Below are 20,283 nucleotides of genomic sequence, written 5' to 3' on the forward strand. Positions count from 1 at the left end.
AGGAGCTTGGAAACTGGGAGTGACTGCAACTCGGTGGAAATTTCTAGGGCAATAAGTGTGTGCCTCGCACTCTCGAGCTGTACGAGGGGGGCTTGTGCCGGTAGCGACATGGCCATCAGCCGCCGCAGCGTGGGCAGCTTCTGGAGGTCTTCACCCCCGTTATCCTCTTGATGTTTTTTATTATCTAGAGGAATCGCCTCATCTCCAGGAGCCAACGCTGCCCGCCCTGCGAGGGGCCCAACAGCCGCCTCCCCGGGGGCCGGCGGTTCACCTGAGGCGGCGGCGGCGTCCCCGCCTCTCCCCGCTATGTCTTTAAGGCCCTCCTCCTCCTCCTCACCCTCCTCCTCCTCGCCCGCCCTCCCTCCCTCCATCCATCCCTGCCTCGCCGCTGCCGCTCGCCGCCGCCGGGCTCTGCCTCGCCCGCCTTTCCCCCCCCCCACCACCGTCCCCATCCCCGCCGCCAGCCATGGCCGACATGAAGACCGGCATCTTCGCCAAAAACGTCCAGAAACGCCTCAACCGCGCCCAGGAGAAGGTGCGCTGGGGGGGGGGGGGGGGCTAGGGAGGGGCGGCCTCGCCCCGGCGGACAGGAGGACGAAGGGGGCGGTGGCAGTGCCCGAGGTCCGCGAGGGCAGGCGGCCCCGCTGGCCGCCCGCTGCGGCGTCCCCGCTCCCTGCGCGGGGGTGCGGGGCGGGGGGCGGGTGGGGGCGCGTTATTATGTAACCAGCCCATTTAACCGCGCCAGCCGCCCCCCGCCCGGCCGCGCTGCTGTCCCCGCTCCGCGTCCCGGCGGCGGGCGGCTCTGCTCCGGGACGCGGCGGTGCGGGCGGTGCCGGCATCCACCTGCCGCAGGCCCCGCTCCCTCGCCCTTCCCGGGGAGCCGGGCGCCCCGCTGGAGCAGGCCGAGTGGCTGCGCACCGCGGCGGGGTGGCCGGGCACCGCGCGGGGAAATAAATACGGGTTCGCCTCGCCTCGCCCCACCGCCCGCCGCCAGCCCTCCTAAGAGGATTGCATTTCCTTTAATATCCGCGCTGGCTCATCCCCCCGGCTGGAGCCATCCTCCGTGCTGCGCTCCCTCGGTAGCCGAGGCGGCCGGCCGCGGCGGTGTGACAGGAACCCCCGCTCCGTGTGGCGGGGGCCGGAGCGGGGAGCGCTGGCGGAGGCCCCCGCCTTCGTTAGCAGCTGCTTCAGTTTTGGGGAGCCGCTCGAAATGTCATGAGGCGGGTCAGAATGTTGTGCAGCCCATGGTGTTTATCGCTTAGAAAACTCGGTGCCGATTCTTGCGTTGCTGTAGCCTGGAAACGAAAAACGGGCAAAGGCGGGGGGAATTTGTGTGAGTTTATGACCGAAGATGGGGGCCCTGTTGGCCAGTGTTTATTTTGTCCATCTTCACTCATAAAAGCCAATAGGTATAAACGTTCCACACCAGTAACTCCTCTTTAGCTGTTGGGTGTCTCAGAACAGGGCTATAGATGCAGACATTGAACCAAGCAGAAAAGCGTTGGTGTATGACTATATATATCATCCGTATCAGCCATTAGTACGGTTTGTTACAAAGCTGTTCTCAGCATGAATTTGGGGGGCACAGTTGTCAGCAAGTGTTGCAAGTCATAGCTTTTGAGGGCTAGTAAAAACTTTATACTCCTCTAGCATGTGTTCTGTGTTGTTACACGCCCTATGTAATAAGGCTCTGGAGAATTAAAAAAAAAGAGTATTTTATGACCACTGTTTCTTATACTTCACTGCCTATCAATCCCCACTTCCTTTTTGCCACGCATTGAACTCTGTGGAGCTCTAAGGGAATGAAAATTGTAACAATTAATATGTAGAAAAGTCTCATATGTAATCATGTCATTATTTAAGAATCTGATAGGTGAGGCTGTCACAGGCAAGTGATGGATTTTCCCTTTCAAATACTCCTATTTAGCTCACAAGATCATAAAGTATTAGACTTTTCAGTACCAAAGTCATGATTTGTTTCCGTTCTTGCAGGTTTGGACAGCAACTGTTTTCAAGTAAAACACATAATATATTCTTTAATAGTTTGAAGAGATCTGGTGACTTTATGGTGTGAGTTGAGCTGGGTCAGTAGTTGGAGTAGAAGCCTAAAAATAGTATTCGTTTCCTTGTGTCTTTGTCAGTGTTGTTATGATTAACTGTCTGGTAAAGCATTGGTGTCTCAAAAATCGCACGTACTGCTTCCAGGTGTGTCCGTTCAAACATGGGAGGTCTTGTTTACGGAAACGTGTGGCCATACTAGAGAGCACACCTTAATCTGAGTACTTGGGGTCTTGGTGTCCTGGCAAAGACTGCTCGTGCACCAGCCGCCTCAAGCCTCACGGGTGCCTTTGGGTGCAACCCGGGGATGCTGGTGGGCTCTGCCAGATGAGCTGCTCTACCTCTGTTTCAGTGATCAGCCTTGCCAACAAGGGAAAATTTGTTTGGTTTGATCTCCATGTATTGCAGTCGGGCATCTGGGAATTTTGGCCTTATGGCGTCTGTGGTGGTTGTTTCTTGTGTCAGTTATGACATTGCTTGTTCACAGGGAATGAAAGCTGTTCGTGGCCTGACACAGAGCAGGTCACAGTACCATGTAGCTCTGTATCCTTGCTTCCTTCTTCATAGCATGCATGTGTAGTTATTGCATGAGCTATGCACATCTATTCTCCTGTGCCTATACTTCTGGTTAGCTTTGAGTTCCTTTATGGTTATACAAAAAATCCTTCATTATTTTTGCTAAAACTTCACTTTGGGGAAAAAAAAAAAAAAAAAGCCCCCCAAATGGGAATGATGCAGAATGGCTTTTTGTTTGTTTGCTTTAGGTACTTGATGACAAGTAAATTATATCTAGGAGTTAAAAGTCTATGATTCATCTGATTTCTGATGGTATGAATAGGATGGCATTGTGACCAGTATGTGATACCACACTGGCTTAAAGAGATTTTAAATACATTCTGAGTTGTTTTCTCTAGTTGGTTATATTGGGTTTGAGCACCTTCAGTTTACTTAATGTGTCCTTATAGTCGATTGCATTTATAAAGCATTTATACATAGTTTTCTATTATTTTTTTTATTGATGCAACATATGTATTAAAAACATGGAGTGGTTGTAAAACATAAACCTTTATCTATGGAAACTGTTTTTCTAATGATGCTATCATCATCTTCAGTTCCTTGCAGTCTAGGAGAAATTTTAGTTGTACAGTTTAGGTAGTGCATGTGTCCATATACATGTGTGTCTAATCAATGTATGACAAAAGCTAAATAGCTGACATGAAAACATCTCATATTGTGCAAATCTCTCTGTCTTGCATTAGAAATGTTAAATCCAAGAGTTACATCAACACATCCTTTGCAGCCATTTTCCTAGTTTAAACAAAAGTAATCATCTATCTGTGACAGAGCAGACTTGATAACATCAATGATGTTTTCTCTTATAAGATTCCAGAAATATTTAGATTCCTCTACACTGGAAATGGGTGCAGTAAATGTCTCAGTGGCTTGATATGGCAAATGACATTAAAAAAATAGAGAAAGCTGAAGAAAATAAGAAATCATGCACTTAATCATGAACTGAAGTGCTAATGAGGGGAAGAAGGCAATTGTACAAAATGGGCTAGACTACGCTAGTACTCAAAATGAAACGTGATTTTTAAACAACTAGAAATAATAATCAGTCACTCCATTTTTCACATCATCCAGAAGATAGATAGTACTTTTGGTGGTAGCACATGTGCTCTGGCACCCTGATTTTGAATCAATGAGTGTCCCATCTACTAAATTACACTATTCTTCACTGCATTTCTTCAATGACTTTTCCCCCCAAATTCAGGAAGCGTGGACGTGTTGAGTTTGCAGCATCTGCTGGAAGCTGCCAACAGTCAGCTGAAGATTCTGGATTAAAGTTTTAAAAGCATCAGAGCAACTTAGGAGCCTACATCTCAGTTGTAAAAGTAAATAAAACAGTGATGCATTTAAATGTCTGTTTATACTGAAAGCTGAACAGATGTATTGGTAACCAACGCTAGCTGAGTCAGTTCTGAGGACAAGATTACTTGGATGAAAAGGCTGAGTTTGTATCCCTAGGTTCCTCTGGAAATTTGAATTTAAGCTGCTAACCCAACTTATAACACTAGTTATCTCCTTGTCCTCTCTTTTGTAACCCAGCATCTCTAAGTGAATAGAATAGAATAGTTCAGCTGGAGGTGACCTACAACAATCACCTAGTCCAACTGCCTGACCACTTCAGGGCTGAACAAAAGTTCAAGCATGTTATTAAGGGCCTTGTCCAAGTGCCTTTTAAATGCTGAGATGCATGGGCCACCGACCACCTCCCCAGGAAGCCTGTTCCAGGGTTTGACCAAGAAATGCATCCTCATGTCAAGTCTGAACCTTCCCTGACAGTCACAGCTTTGAGCCATTCCCACGTGTCCTGGCGCTGGGTACCAGGGAGAAGAGATCAGCACCTCCCTCCCCACTTCCCCTCCTCAGGAAGCTGCAGAGAGCACTGAGGTTGCCCCTCAGCCTCCTTCCCTCCAAACTAGACAAACACTGAGTTCTCACCCACTCCTCAGAGGACATGCCTGCCCACCCCTTCACCAGCTTTGGTGCCTTCCTCCAGACACATTCAAGTACCTTACATCCTTTTTAAATGGTGGGGCCCAGAACTGCACACAATACTCAAGATGCTAAATACACTGGGATAATCACCTCTTCTGACTGGCTGGTCATGCTGTGTTTGATGCACCCCAGGATGCTGTTTGCCCCCTTGGCTGCCAGGGCACGCTGCTGACTCCTCTTAAGCCTCCTGTTAACCAGCACCCCCACACCCCTTTCTGCAGGGCTGCTCTCCAGCCACTCCTCTCCCCATTTAGAGCTGTGCCCAGCATTACTCTGTCCCAGGTGCAGAATCCAGCATTTGGTCTTGTTCAGTTTCATGCCCCTGGTGATTTCCCAATGCTCCAATCTATCCACATCCCTCTGCAAAGCCTCTTGTCCCTCGAGAGAGTCAACAGCACCTCCCAGTTAGTATCATCAGCAAACTTACTAAGCGTGCATTCAACTCCTGCCTCCATATCATTGATAAAAGGGCTGAACAGAATTGGCCCTAGAATTGAACCCTGAGGACCACCACTGGTAACTGGTCACCAGCCAGCTGTATCCCCATTCGCTGCAAGCCTTTGAGCCCTGCCCTTCAGCCAGTTCTTCACCCAGCGCACCATCTACCTGCTCATCTCGCAGTTGGACAACTTCTCCAGAAGGATGCTGTGAGGGACAGTATCAAAAGCCTTACTCAAATCCAGAAAAACTACATCCACCACCTTTCCTTCATCCACTAGGCAGATGACCTTATTGTAGAAGGATATTAAATTAGTTAAACAGGACTTTACCTTTCTGAACCCATGTTGACTGTGCCTGATGATTGCATTGCTCTTTAAAAGTCCTTCAATAGCACCCAGTATGATCCCTCTCCATAATTTTTCCAGGTCCTGAAGTTAGACTAACAGGTCTCTAGTTCCCTGGGTCTTCCCTCATGCCCTTGTAAACTGGAAAAGTGTTGGCTAGCTTCCAAGACCTTTTGTAAATGATTGAGAGGGTCCTGCTGTAACATCTGCTAGCTCCTTCAGTACTCTGGGATAAATCCTATCAGGCTCCATGGGGTTATGAATATTCAACAGATACAACTGATCCCTGACAATTTCAGTGTCCACAAATGGAAAGGTGCTGTTCCCACAGTGGGGCCTTCTAAGTCAGAGGACCAGGCAGCCCAAGGTAGCCTCATGGACATTAGCTCAGGTGCAAAGAGGGGACAGCTAATAGGGGTGGTCTCTGGGCTGCAGGCTTGGTTTCTGCCATGGCCTGAGAGAAGAGTAACAGCACGAGGTTTGTCCCTGGGAGCCAAGTGGCAGAGGTGGCATCAGGAACACCCAGCAGCTGTGTTCAGTGCATGGCCCCCAAGGGCAGGGACAGACTCCTGGGCACAGGGACTGCCTCAGGCCCAGCACCCCAAAGGCTTCCTCCGAAGGATGCTGGGCAGAGGGGAGGTGGGCAGGGCTGCGGTGGGTGGGGCTTACCATTGGGAACCATGTCACCCCCATGTCACCACCACCTGGCAACGCAGCAGTCACAGTGCCCCGGGCCACTATAAAAGGGGGCATCCTCCCCTGTCCTGCTGCCAGATCTGGCCAGAGGGCAGCCCGAAGACATCCAAGAGGCAGAAGTCCTTGAGGATTCAGTGGAAGTACTTGGAGACTTGGAGGGTGGACAGGGCTGCTGGAAGTTCTCTGCTGCAAGGCCAGCTCCTGTCAGGGCCATGTTCAAAGCCCATCTGATGGATGGAAATCCTGCTTCAGCCTTCAGGGAACAGATGCGAGCCCCTCAGGAGATGAGAAGAACCACCAACCCCTGGAGGTGCCCGAGGCTCTCAGGCTTTTTCAGCTGGACAGCAGTGGCCAGAGCAAGGGAATGCCTTCTTGAGGAGCACTGCAGAGCTTGCCGTCCTCATCCGCCATGGAGCCAGAGGCAGCAGCTGTAAGAAATGGGATGCAGAGATGTTGCCAGGGTCCCAGTGCTTTGGAGCACTCACTGGTGCCCTGCCAGGCACGGGGAGGATTCTTGCCCCCAAGGTTGGTCAGGCCGGGGGCCTTTTGCCACTCTTGGAAGGCCCTGAGGTGGCTGCAGGTTGAGGGAGAATAGGGCTTGGGCATCCCCTGGGAGGCGTGACCAGGCTGTGGGACGAGGAGGCAGGTCTTGCTCACATGTTCAGGGAGTAGCCGATCGCCAGCGCTGGGATCAGGAAGGAATTTTCCCCCGGTGCACATTGGCACTGGTCCCCGGGGGGTTTTTTGCCTTCCTCTGCAGCATTGAGCATGACCACTTCAGTGTCAGGGCTCCTCTGCTCCCTTTTGCCTGGGTTACTGCCTGCTGCTCGTGCACCACGAAGATGGCCTCTCGTGTCCTGCAGCTGGGGGAGGAAGGCTTTTTTCCCCCCACGATGGCCTAGCCAAGTAGCCCTGGGGGTTTTTGCCTTCCTCTGCAGCACTGAGCACGACCTCTTGCCAGGGCTCCTTTGGGCCCTTTTGGCTAGGTGCCTGCTGCTCGTGCTCCACGCAGGTGGCCCTCGTGCATCCGGGGTGAGGAAGGTCTCTAGACTCCCATGGTGGCCCCCGGGGGTTGCTTCTTGTCCTCTGCAGCACTGAGCACAGCCCCTTGTCAGGGCTCCTCTGGGCCCTTTTGGCCAGGTTTTTGCCTGCTGCTCTTGCCCCTCCAAGGCCCCACTCGTGCCCTGGCTCTCTCGGGCTCTCTTGCTCAGGGCAGGTTTCCAGCACAAGCGAGCTCTGCTCTTCCCTTGGCTCCATCGCCCCAGGGGTTCTTGCTTGTGCAAAACAGCCCGTGCTCAGCAGGGCTCCAGGCTCGCTGCACCATCCCGAGCTGCCCCTTTGCAGCTCTCCCCACGTGCAATACAAGTGCCGGGCAGGCACGAGAGCGCTTTTCATGCATCGCTGCCCAAGAAGCACAGCGACAGAGCAAGTCTTGGAAGGCAAAAAGTGTGATGGTCATCGCTACATGTCCTGCTTCGGAAAATAGCCCATGGTACCGCACACCTCTTCTTCTTCTTTTGTGGGTGGTCGGTCCTGATCCTCATTCATCACGTTCTCACCCTTCAGGAAGCAGGGACTGCTTGGCCTCTATTCCTGCTGCTACTTTCTGTAGCTGTGACCTGCCTTTGCCAGACAGCAAGGGATGTTTTCTCTAAACTGAAGAATGCATCAGCCTGCTCCTGGCTCCACATGCACACTGTGTTAATGCTTGTGAGCATCGGCTCTGAAACGGATTCAGAAAAAGAAAAGGCAGGAGATGGTGGGGGTGGGGGTCCCAGGGGAGGCTGCTCCCAGCCATTGAGGCCTATGAGCACCCCCAGGACCCTCACAGAAGTAACTTGCACTGCTCATATGCTCTCCTGTAGACATTGATGGTTGGCCTCTTTGGAGACAAAATACTGGCCCAGACGGACCTTCTCTGTGAGGGAGCACTGTTGTGCTCAGGCTCCTGTGTTTTAGCTTTTTTTCCCCTGGGAAGCAGCTCCGGCATTTTTAAAACTGTGTACAAGGAGAAAAAAAAAAAAATCCATGAGAAATGATATTGCTGACCTCCAAAAGATTTGCAACCGTTTGCTTAAGGAGCACGTCCTGCTTCAGACTGAGGGCTTGATCTTTGAGCCTTGCAGGTGTCAGGGACGTGGGGTGTTGCCATCCTGTGGAAACCCCGCTCAACTGGATGAACACAGAAGACTTTAAAAAGCTGCACTTCACGCTTGCTTTTTGCAAATTTGTGCAGGTGGTCCAATTGTGTCAAGACGATCCAGAGCTCTCACCCCCATCAGTAGGTACATGCCTCCTTCCCACAATGTGACAGAGCCAATGCCTAGGCTGGGACATGTTTTTCCATTCAACGTCTTCTGCTGGTGCAGGGCTGGGAAGAAATGTCATCAGAGATTTCCTCAGCATGTACTGGTAGGGAAAGGAGGAGATAAGAAGAACAGAATAGAGTACAATAGAATAGCACAGCACAGCATAGTTCAGGTGGGAGGGACCTGCAATGGTCATCTAGTCCAACTGCCTGACCACTTCAGGGCTGACCAAAAGTTCAAGCATGTTATTAAGGGCATTGTCCAAGTGCTCTTATACACTGATAGGCATGGGGCATCGTCCACCTCTCCAGGAAGACTGTTGCAGGGTTTGACCATCCTCTTGTAATAAACACAGTCAGTGCTGTCACAACACTTCTGAAACTCCGGTTCAGTAAGGCTTGTTCCTGTGCATTTCTTGAGTAGCTCTTGAAAATCCAGCTAATGTGTTTTTTGATGTTGAGCTTCTAGGCAGTAGTATATTTGGTTTCATCCAAAATTAAAGCAGTAAATACTCCAGTTTATGAGAACTTTGGAGGTGTAAGTAGTGTTTGAAGTGTTGTAAAGGAGGAGATTCCATAAAGGAAAAAGATAATCCCCCACTCCCCAGGAAGGGAATTTGACAGGTCCGTATGCATCATGTGTTCTATAACCTATGACGACAGCTCTGAGGCAGGAGATGGGCATCTGCATGCAAGATGATGTTTGTGAAAGGTATGTTACATGTATTGTACCTGTGCTGGCCTGCCTGCAATGTGATGATAAGGTTCTAGCAACCTTGGGTTCATAAAAGCAAATTAACTGTCTTATGATATAAAATGTTGGCCCCACAGACGTTATAAAATCTAGTACACTGAAGTCATTACAGTGTTATGACAGACCTCAACATTGAGGGCCCTGCTGGCACAAGCACGTGCAATGAATAGGCAACTTCATCTCTGAAGAGCTAATTGTTAACATCTGAATTTACAAACAAAACCAATTAGAAGTCAGTAGTTTCTCATGTGAATGGTATGGTCTAAACTATGCAGCTCAGATTCTTCTAGCTTTAGGTTCCAGTATAAAAAACCCCTTGAATTTCCTTCTATTTTTTCCTTTTTTCTTCCATAGAAATTGTAGAAAAGAGGGAGTACAAGTGGTCATCTGGCCCATTCTTCTAAACCAAAGCAGAATCATCTGTACTGAAATTATTCCTTAGGAGTGATTTTCTTGCCAGCTTTCGCGAGTATCTAATGGTGGAGATTTTACAGCTTCCCTAAAAGGATCTATGCTATTGCTTAGGCACCTCCACTCAGAAAGTTCTCTTCTCACTGGATAGAAATGTCCTTTTTTGCAGTTCAAGCCCTTTGTTCCCTGTTCTAGCTTTCCTTGATGTAGAGGAGTGTGTTCTTTCTTCTGGCCTCAAAATTTACAAGTGGTTTTCCTCACTTGTCAGCATTCCCTGTCATGTAACTGGAGTTACTGCATTACCCTCCCAACCAGGACAAATAGTAGCTATTATTGAAATATTGTTTGCTTTCAATTGTTTTGGTTTCTAATATGCAGGTTAAAAGGTAAAGGTAGATTCTGGTTGTCTGAGTGCCAATCACAGAAGAAAGGGGAGACAAAACACCCAGGTCTCCTTCCTGTTAGGTTCTCATGTGATGTTTTCCCTGCTATGTGAAGGAAGGTAATCTGTTTCTCCTGTTCCAGTTTTCTCCCCATATGCAATGTTAACCACAGTCCTGTGGGTTACTATGTAATACACTCTTCCTCATTGTCACTTAGCTTCCATCAAGCCAAGAAAGTGCTATTTGTTCAGTTTTTTGGGGATCCGTATCTCCATGCTCACTGACCAAAGCATTATTAATATCAAGGCAACTTCTTCCTCTGTTCTTGCTTGGCAATTTCATCTTTTCACTTTTTTCTTTCTCATTTAGTTTTTAGTTCTTGAGCATGCATCCATTCCTCTACTGTTCTCTACACTTCACTTAGACTTTCTCTTTTGAATAAAATAAATTTTTTAAAAAATCTGCTGCTGATTTGTTGGTCTTGCTTCTTGACTGTCTTCTTCACTACATCTTGCTCCTCCAGCAGATCCTTTCTCTCTTGCACTGTCGTATTGGCTAAGACCCAATGTCTGCGCCATGCTAGCCATCATGTCATCAGCAGTCCGCAGCTGCCCTGCCACACAGTGTGACCTTCCTGTTGTGGCACAATTAAGAATGTGATTTTACGGGCACGTTGTGGAGAGATGTAGGGGTGGTGATAACCTGTGTATCTGGAAAATACAGGCATTTGTGGTCCAGATTGATCACCACCGCCTGCCTCCTCAAATAAGGTTTGCTACTGGCCCCTGGTCCAACCAGCTGCTGTAGATGGTGAGGGTGAGAGAGCAGTGAATCGAGGGCAGGAAAGGGGAATACACTTTGCCTTTCATGTCAGTAGCCCAAGTTTTCTGTGCTGGCTAGGAGGAACTGTGAAGGAGACTGCTCAGCGTCTGTCACAGCGAGATATTTCAGTGTGGATAAATGGCAGAGAAAAGCAGGGGTAAGTATGAGGTGGGAGAGAGCACGGAGGGGAGAGCAGCATGCTGTGCCCACCCTGCCTGCAGCAACTCAGCACAGCTGGCCAGGCTGTGGGGAGCCCCTGTTACTGCCTCACCAGGTAATAAAAACAAGTGTGGGATAGCAGACTACTGAGTTGGAGAGAAAATGAAAATAAAGGGTGAAAGATGCCTTTTAACACTATTTTGCAGTTGCCCACATGAAGAGGACCATAGCTCCCTGAGCTCACCTGGAGATGGCAGGGGGATTTTTTCACCTGTCTAAAATAGGCACAGTGGGTTTCATGCCTACCAAAACCTCTGATCAGGCAGCAGTCACTGCCTGCTATGCTGGTCCTCCTGCTCACCTCGAGGACTGCAGAGTTGGGGGAGAAGGGGTAGCAGATGGCTCTACTGCTTCATCACGGAGAGCATTTTCCCTAGGGAACTGTTGTTCAGTTTAGTTCATTGGGCTCTGCTGCAAACTCAGCTCCTTGGAGCCTCCAATCCAAAGTGTTTCCAGTGCTGGGTTGCTCTTCCCTAAATGTTCTGCAGCATCAGTGCTGCGCATCACTCAGCCTTTGCTGTTCTCAAATACAAGATAGTTTTTTCCTGACCAATGAGTAGCTAGTTAGTCAATAGTTGCTGGAATCATAAACCAATGACCAACTTGGAAAAGTAATTGAGTCGTTTTGTCATGTTGAGTCTCTGCTAACTGGAGTTTATTAATCTGTTTAAGACGGTGAGGTAAAATGGTGAATATGCCTATAACACATTTCTGGAGTGTCCATTTGTGCTATGAGAAAGCTAATGCAGGAAACAGCCTATTCCTTTTCCTGGCTGCTCTACCTTTCTTTCTGTTTTCTTAGTAATTATTCTTCATTATCTGTAGGACAGGAGCACCTGTGAGACTCTGCAGAATTGGGAACTGGTGTGGACAAGCACTTAGTTGGTAAAATTCTGTTTAGATATTTTTTAAGAAGGTTGGTGAGGCAATGGGGGAGGAGTTCAGCAGCCTTTCTGTGGGTGGGGGCACAGAGAAGTCAGGAGCTGGACCACACTTTGAGTCTCTGGTCTCTGACTCCCAGTGCTCTGCTACTACTTCTCAGTCGTTTCTGTTGTTCCTTTTTTTCCTTACCCCATCTTTTCTGACAAAAAGCTCCTGCTTACTCCCAGGTAAGATTTGTTCTCCCTGTCTCTGTAGCAGATAAATTCCTTTGATGCTCCCTTGAAGTCTCAGCTTGGAGTAACTTTCACCCCACTTTTTTGTACCCACAAGACTGTTAAATCTGTGCTTTGTAGTGATAAAGAGCCCAGTGCTACAGTCTGTGAACTGCAATCAATCTATTTTATCTGTGATACAAAAGAGGAGAGGAAGGCCTGCCAAAGTCTTGGTTTGTCACTGAAACAAGTAATTTGAAAAACAATTTCTAGTCTAGATTAGCAAACAAACCCCTATTTTTTTTTTTCCAGAAACATTTCACAAAATGCCATCTTTATATCACGTACACACGTGCCTGCACATGCTTTCAAGAAACTGTCAATCCTACATTTCACAGAATCAATCAGGTTGGAAGAGACCTCTGGGATCATCAAGTCCATTGAGTTCCCAGGTTTCAGTTTCAAAAACACTGTAAGAATACACTGATGTCTTATTTTTAACAAAAGACGAGTTTGAGAAAATAAAAATTGCCTAAAGAACACAGAGAATCTGAATTTTCTTTTTAGACGGTGATCGTCAGTAAGCATTTGCTTGTGTCCTTAGAGAAGTATAAGGGGTTAGCAGTAAGCAGCTGAGGTAGGTGATGGTCTGCAGTGCCATGGGAACACGGTTATTTCTACTGATGATTCACGCTTTATGTCTCAGCAAAGCCCCGTTAAGTGACCCGCATGCACAAGGGTTAATACATATTAAGCACAAAGTAGAGGCAGATAAAGCACTGCATACAGAGAAGTTGTTTGATTGAATAAAGGTGATCCATTTTCTGTGGGGAATAATCAGTCTTTGAGATCTGAGAGATTTTTTAATAAAAAATGCATATATTTGGTTTAGATTTAGGAAGTTATTTAAAGACTTATTTGCGTGCAGGGCATGTAGAGGAATAAATAAAACTATGATACTCTTATTAAACCTGTACAGATCTGTGTGTGGATGCTGTTGCTTATATTTAAACTAGGCTTCCAGATGTTCAACTTGCCGTTATCACCTAAATCCTTGCTGGTTTATGTGAGTGTTATCTTTTCACACTGGTGTAGCCACTCTATGTGGTTTGGATGAACTTTTTAAATACATAAGGCATGCTGCGGAAATGGATCTGCTGTAAGCATGAAATCATTTTTTTCAAAATAAAATTGTCAGTATTTTAGGTATAGGGCAAATTTTAGGCCTGTAAAAAACATAAGGAATGGTTAATGAGGCTAATCAGAGAGGAAAGAATGTAAATGATTGCCTCATGTTTTTCAGATCTGTCCTAACCATACTTATCACAGGGGAAACAGAAGTGCTAGGATCAAAGGCAGAACAAAGGAAAAGAAAAATTCATGGGTGTACTCAGGCCTGAAGAGAGGCAGGAGCATGGCTCAGTCCAGAGGTGGGTTGGTCTGGTGCAGGCTTAGGGCAGGTGTCCCCACGGCTGACCTTGCTAAGAAGAAGTGCATAGGGAGAAAAGGGCAGGGTAGTAACTGAAGGGACCCCAGAGAGGCAGGGGATGGCTAGCTGCTGCAACCACAGCACGGTCACTGCAGGACCACGTTCGGGTAGCGGTAGAGGAGCGAATTCATTGTACGTGAAGCAACAAGTGGAAAACAACCACAACAGAATGAGGTTAATGTCCAGGTGGGAAGATGGATGGCTGAGGTCCAAAAACAAGCCGGACGTTTGGAGATGAGATATGAATTTGAAATATGGAATTTGGATTTCAAGAAATGTGGAAGTAAAACAGTGCAGGGAAATTTATTTGATTTTAAAAAATAATACAGCCCTCCTCCTATATTTTCAAATAGTTTCTGGATTAATTAGTAAAGAAATTAATATATTCCTTATGATGTGACAGTCTTGCAAGCTGCCAAAATGTAACTTTCTTGATAGCACATCTCTAAATGTTGTCCTACTTAATTCTCAGCAAAAATGTGTGGGCAGAGTTAGTATCAGGACAATTGTATCTTCCTTCATGTTTGTTCATTTCCCCTTTTCCTTCTTTGTCCCTCTCTTCTCCCGTCATCCTTTCCCTGCTGCTTTCTCTTTCCCTTCCTCTATTCTTGTATGTCTAACCAAGCAAGTTGTCGCAAACTTAACCACCAGAGCCATTCAGAAAATGATTTGACTTCTGTTGTGCCATCTGGTTACTTGATAGGTGAACACAGCTGCACACTTCAAAGATGATTGTGCGTTTGAAAATCAGTACCAAGCCTTCAAGCGTTGCAGGCTTTCAAAGAGTACTGAATGTTAATTTGATTTTATTTGCCTCCTGTTGAGCATGAGAGGAGGGACAGATGGTACTGCTGGAATGGGGCTGTTCCCTCAGGGTCTGCAGGGCTGACCAAGGTCCTCCCTGTGTGGTGGGACGCTGGGAATAAAGTGACAGCACCCCACATAGGCAGTGCTGAGTACCTGGGGAAACACTGAAAGACGGGGAAGGTGAAACGGAGAGCAAAGTTGCCTAGTAATTAAGACACCAGTGCATAAAGTGCGAACATGCAACGTGAAGGAGTCCACAGTGGGCTCCATTCACAAGCTTTGTTTTTATCGGGAGCTCCAGCTGAATCCACAGGAGCTTCACCCAACTGGTCGCCTTAGGGTTTAACCCAGCAGTGCTGTCACTCCAGATTGAGTGAAGTCAAGGTTCTGTGTGTACCCCAGGGCTTTTGAACTTACTTCTGCCCTCTGTTCTTGTACTGAAAAAAAAGTCCTCCTATGAAATCTGTGCTTCCAGGGTCTGAAAAGCATGTTTCAGAGAAAGCAAACCTTGCTGATGTTTTGCAGAGCTGAAGAGGGTTTTATTCTTAACACCACTCTGGCATCATGTTTTCCTGTAGTCCAATCCATCATCATATTTGTTGCAAGCATAGTGCCAGCATCTTTTGTGCAAAGTTTCATGTTAGGGTAAAAATAAATGGTAATTTAGAAGTTGGCTGAGAATTTGGTTTGGTTTGATGGCCAAACTGAGAAACAAATCAGGAAGGCATTTAGGCAACCATTAGCTGACAAACACGCATGCCATTATGGCATCTTAACTCCTTAATAAGACAAATCTCCGAGAGTCAAGGCATAGCAATGTGGCAGGACAGGGAAGAACAAGCTCTAACTGACATATATTTTGGATCAAGGACATGTGTTTTCACACTGCAGGATGAATGCAAGTTTGAGTACGGTGTGTTTTGCTCAGTGTTTCAACTCAAGAGTGTGCTGTTCAGTTCTAGTTTCTACAGTGAGAGCTGTCTTCTATATGCAGTGTTTATCTGGAAAAGTTTTTTTAAAAATTGGACCCCATTAAAAAGTATATTTTAAAGAAGGCACCGTGCAATATCAATGTTGCTAAGTTGCTTCTCTGAAGGATCTATTTTTGTGAGCAATAAATCTTTTTTTTTTCCCCCTTCTAGTACCCAATTTCCATTTTGACTCAAAGCACTTATACCAATGTCTGTTTGCTAATGCCCATCAGTAGCCCACCCTACCAAAGGCTTACCATGAAGTATGCTGCTTAATAGTGGTGTTGGATTGCTCAGTAGTATCTGTTACCAAAAGTCTTTGCAGGACTGACATAGCAATATAAACCCAGCACAGACTTTTCCCTCCTCTGGCTCAAAGGAGGACATTTTTTTTTACACTCCGTTATACAGAAAGGTTCCTTACTTGTATGAAAGCAGTCACCAATCAAGCAAATTTTATTGCACATTAACGCATCTTGGAATATTCACACATTTAATGGATGTGGAAAAAAAAAGGCAGTGAAAAGCCAGTCTCAAACGCAAAGCACTTGTTATTCCCCCTCTCTCTCTCTCTCTGAAGCTCAGGATATTTTCAGTTCTGCTTCAGGGAAGGTGTTATCATTAAGTGTTGACAAAAAAAAAACACCTCTGGTGGATCGTGATGGATTTCTGTCTTTTTTATTAAGTCTTATTAAAAAAATGTGGAAATAGCAGAAAGGTGGGGAAAGGCTTTCTAAAAAGAGTCACAAATTCATTTCCACTCTAGGATATGTACACCGACAGGTTATGTCTGCATCTAAACCAGCTTTAGCTATACCAGTAATGAGCAGGTGATTTCCTATCAGGCCAAAATGACCTGCTGTACTACTGAAAAGTGTATGTTTCATCTAAGGTTTTTAGCTCTGGGACTTTCAAAAGAGCTCAGTTCCCACTGACATTCCCCATTTAATTTAGGGCTGTTGATAACTCAGTTCCTTATTCCTGAATGCGCCTTTCTGTGGTGCTAGCACCTGCTTAAGTGTTGTATGGTGGGTTTCCACCTTGCACCTCTCAGATGTCTAGAAATGGTGACTCTGGGGAGATGCGGAGGGTACAGATTTAGGTTACTCTGTGAAAGCATGGTGTGTTGTCTGCATCCTCATCTTCATCCAGTGTCTTCCCTAGCAAAACAGTTGTTCTCCAGGCCTTCATTTGGTGTGGTGTGAGGCAAGGTCTCACCTGAAGGTGTAAAGCCCCATGCCTGGGCAGGAGGATGTCTCTGTGCATTGAGAGGGATTGCATTTGTGTTCCCCCAGGAAAAAAATGAGTCCATGTCCTAAACACAGTTAGTCTGGTCCTTACGGTATTAGCAAAATAAGTTGTAAGAGCACGTTGTTTTCTTATCCCTAACCTAATGCTTTTGTGCACAAAGAGAAAGCTCCAGGGCCGGACTAGTTTGATGCACAACAACAAAGTTGCTGAACAGTTACAAAATAGAGACGTGTAAAAGGCGTACACTTGGCTCTCATGCATGGTCAGACTGGGCATCCATTGAAGTGAATGAGAGTAATCACTGAGAAACTTAACTGAACACTGGACTGCCATGGGATGTTGGTTGCAACGGGAAGCTGGTAGACAACCAGTGTTTGGTCAAGATAAAAAGCCACTAGCTAAGTTCCCCTGCTTTACCACATTTGCTGTAAGGATCTGTCTGTCCTAAACAGGATACACATAGATTTGTCTTTGTAGATCTTGTTCCACAACAAAATGCAGCTCCTATCCAAACCTACAGGAAAACATCATATGTTCTCTACAATGTCCTTTTCTGTGTGACCTGGTCTCATGAGGATAAAATTACAGAATCACTTTTCTGTTACATTTTGTTTCAGTTTGTGGCCAGCCATGGGATGGTGATCAAGGCCATTGGCAGTGAAATCCAGGGCAGCTGACCCAGGCTGGCCCACAGATGTATTCTGTAACATTAACGTCAGGGTCACTATAAATGGGAAAGCTTGGGAGGGTTGTGGGGGCCTTTTGCTTTGTTTTCTTCTTTCTCCTTCTCCTCTTCTCAAGAGTTACTATCCCTGGAGGGACTTGCCACCACTCTATGGGCTAAGTATAATTTTGTGTCTTTTGTATTAGTATCACTATTGGTTTTCTTATTTTATTAAATCTGTTTAAATTTCAACCCACGAGTCTCCCTCCTTTTCCCAATTCCCTTTCTCAGTTGGGGAGGGGAGATTGGGTGATAGAACAACTGGTTATTTTTTAGCCCTGGGTGCAGGCTAAACAGAGGAACTGTGTTACTTAAAAACTGAGGTAAAAAATTGTCTTTCCCATATGCAGTCTTAAAAGAATTTTTTCATAACTTTATGTGGATATGGAGAGCGAGCACACTCATGTTAATATAAATTGAACCCAAACAGATGGCTGGGTAACTTTATATAATGTGTGATGCTATGAGAATTAAAGAACTCAGCCTTAAAGCATTTATAATTTAGTAAACAATGAAGAAGCTGGGTCTGATACCCACAGGATAGTGCTGGTATAGGATTAAAGTGACACAATGGTTAACAGAGGCCAGCACCTACAGGTGAGAATTTAAGTTTTAGTGGGGCTACCTGTTTAAAATTAAAGGGAAAATTGGTAACTTCTTAATATTTTTCCACACACTGAAAAATAAGAAATGAGAGGACTAGAGGTTCAATATGGACAAAAAATCAACACTGATGTGTCTGGCATAAAATGTTTTTATAGCTGTATTAGAAAAAATGACAAACTGTTAAGATTTACAATTAACATCTCATATTTTCCAGAAGAGTGTGTCTGTTCTAGAATATCAAATCCAGTTACTCTTTGTGTTATGTAAACCTGAGCTATAGTAAGGAGCATAATAATCTCAAAACAACGTGTTGTTTTCTAATCCTGGATGTGTGGGCGTGTATTGTTGCTTGGTCCATAAAATCTGCAGTAGATAATTTTACCAGAGACATGAGAAAATGCCCGTACTCCCATCTGGGATCCGACTGATCCTTTGGTCTCTGATGAGCGTAGGAGTGATAGAGCTCTTCCTTCCTCGCAGAAAAGGCAGTGATTGATTTGTATGGGATAAATCAGGGGACTGGTCCTTCATCAACGTGAGTGTTTGTGATTCATACTCATACTAAGAGGTATTTTACTCTATCAGTAATCTTATGGAAATGTAGTGGACTATGCAGATTACTCCCAGGTACATATAGCAGGAAGAAATGTGCAAAAATAGTGTCAACTATCTTTACACCTAGGCTCCATTTATTCCTTTTGACTTCTTTTTAATGTTTTGAGTTGTTTTAATACAAAACCTGATCTTGAATTGAATTGTGTGGGAGTTTAGTCTGAATAAAAGAATTCAGATCAGAGCTGTGCATTGAGAAACACAGACTGCATCCATCGTACTATTTAGGCTTTATGCCTATTATGAATTGTGATGAGCTTGATATCAAATCAGGGTAGTAGCTATCCTTTAAAGATTTGATTCTGCTTGTGCCAATTTTATTCACTGCAGGATGAGGCTCTGCAGGTTAAATATAATCCAGTTCACTGTGCTAGCACAAGATTTAATACTATGTGTACTCTCTGTACTGGCTCTGCATGGGACTGGATTTAAGTTGTAGCTGGTTACATAGCTTTCTGCAATCACACCTGTGCTTATACGGGTAGTAGTATGTATACGTATATTCCGAAGTAAGAGGAATTTTTACTTTGAGGATATCAGAAGCCACGTTGTGAAATCTTGAGCAGTTAAAAGCTAGGCTTTCTTCTTGCTCTGAGAGAGTTTGCCCAGCTATGCCAGCAGCGAATCTGTCCTGGGATCATAAAGTTCCTGGTTGACCTTCCCTGGTTGACCTACCCATGGCCAGCATAAATCAATACTTCTAATTTGCTGATACTGTGAGTTTTGCAGCTAATTATAACTCTTTCAGCAAATTTGAGTAAATCTGCACAGCTACCACATCCAGTTGGAGGGAAAAGCCTGACACTGACTTTGTGCCAGCGTTTTGCAAGGGTGCATGCAGGCTGACTTGCTCAAGCCTTTTGCTTGCTCCCCTTGCAACAAATACCTACGCACAAATACAGAGGGCTTAATAGATCAGTCTGGGGCCGTCTGTCACTGTGTTTAATCTTGCTAATTTTTCTTTGCCTGTTTGTACCAATCAGTTGATGATACTTGGAATATGCGTGCAGTTTGATTGCTCCCTTTCCTTTTTGTACACCTCAACACCTTATTTTACTTCTTTCACTTCACTTGAGGCCTGACTGAAGGTATGTGATGTGTAGGCTCACCTCAAAGAATTACTGACCTAAAACACAGTTGTCCTTCTCCTCCTTTGCTTTTTTGCAGAATAATTACAAACTGTTTATGTTGATATGTTTAATGAAAAAAATAACCACAAACCGCAAAAAAACCCAGCATTGTCACAAGAAATGGGAAAGGACGGTGTACCAGGCTGTTTTCTTTGTATTTTGGGAAAAGGATAGTGTTGGATTTTTTTATCTGGTAAAAGAAAAAGACCTAACATGGATTTACTAAAAATGGGAGCAAATATTTTCCCCTTCTTTCCCTTTGAGCATTTCTCAGTGCATTTCTCAATCTCATATATAGCCTGTACAGTCCCCGTTCCCATCCCTGCCTCTTCATCTCTCTCTCAGTCAGACCAGCGACTGATCCTTCATTTAAGTTTAGATTTAGAATTGTAGAATCATGTAGGTTGGAAGACATCTGTGGATGCTGACTCGTCCACCTCCATCTCAGAGCAGGCACAACTTCAAAGCCAGGTCAGGTTGCTCAGGACTGTGTCCAGTTGTGTCTTGAATATCTCTGAGGCTGGAGATTGCCCAGCCTCTCTGCACAGCCTGTTGCAGCACTTCACCATCTCATGGTGATTTCTTTTATCCCTCATATATG

General features: G+C 45.8%; 1 protein-coding gene across 1 annotated transcript in view; it reads left to right on the forward strand.

Annotated features, from left to right (window-relative positions):
* The first annotated feature begins 466 nt into the window (after positions 1 to 466).
* The window catches only part of AMPH (amphiphysin), a 121,580-nt gene continuing 101,763 nt past the window's right edge, over positions 467 to 20,283 (forward strand). The window contains exon 1 of the mRNA XM_068404973.1: positions 467 to 535. Within this exon, the coding sequence (XP_068261074.1) occupies positions 467 to 535 (69 nt within the window). The remainder of the gene's footprint in view (positions 536 to 20,283) is intronic.

Source organism: Nyctibius grandis, chromosome 7 (genome assembly GCF_013368605.1).
Source record: "Nyctibius grandis isolate bNycGra1 chromosome 7, bNycGra1.pri, whole genome shotgun sequence".
Taxonomy (NCBI): Eukaryota; Metazoa; Chordata; class Aves; order Nyctibiiformes; family Nyctibiidae; genus Nyctibius; species Nyctibius grandis.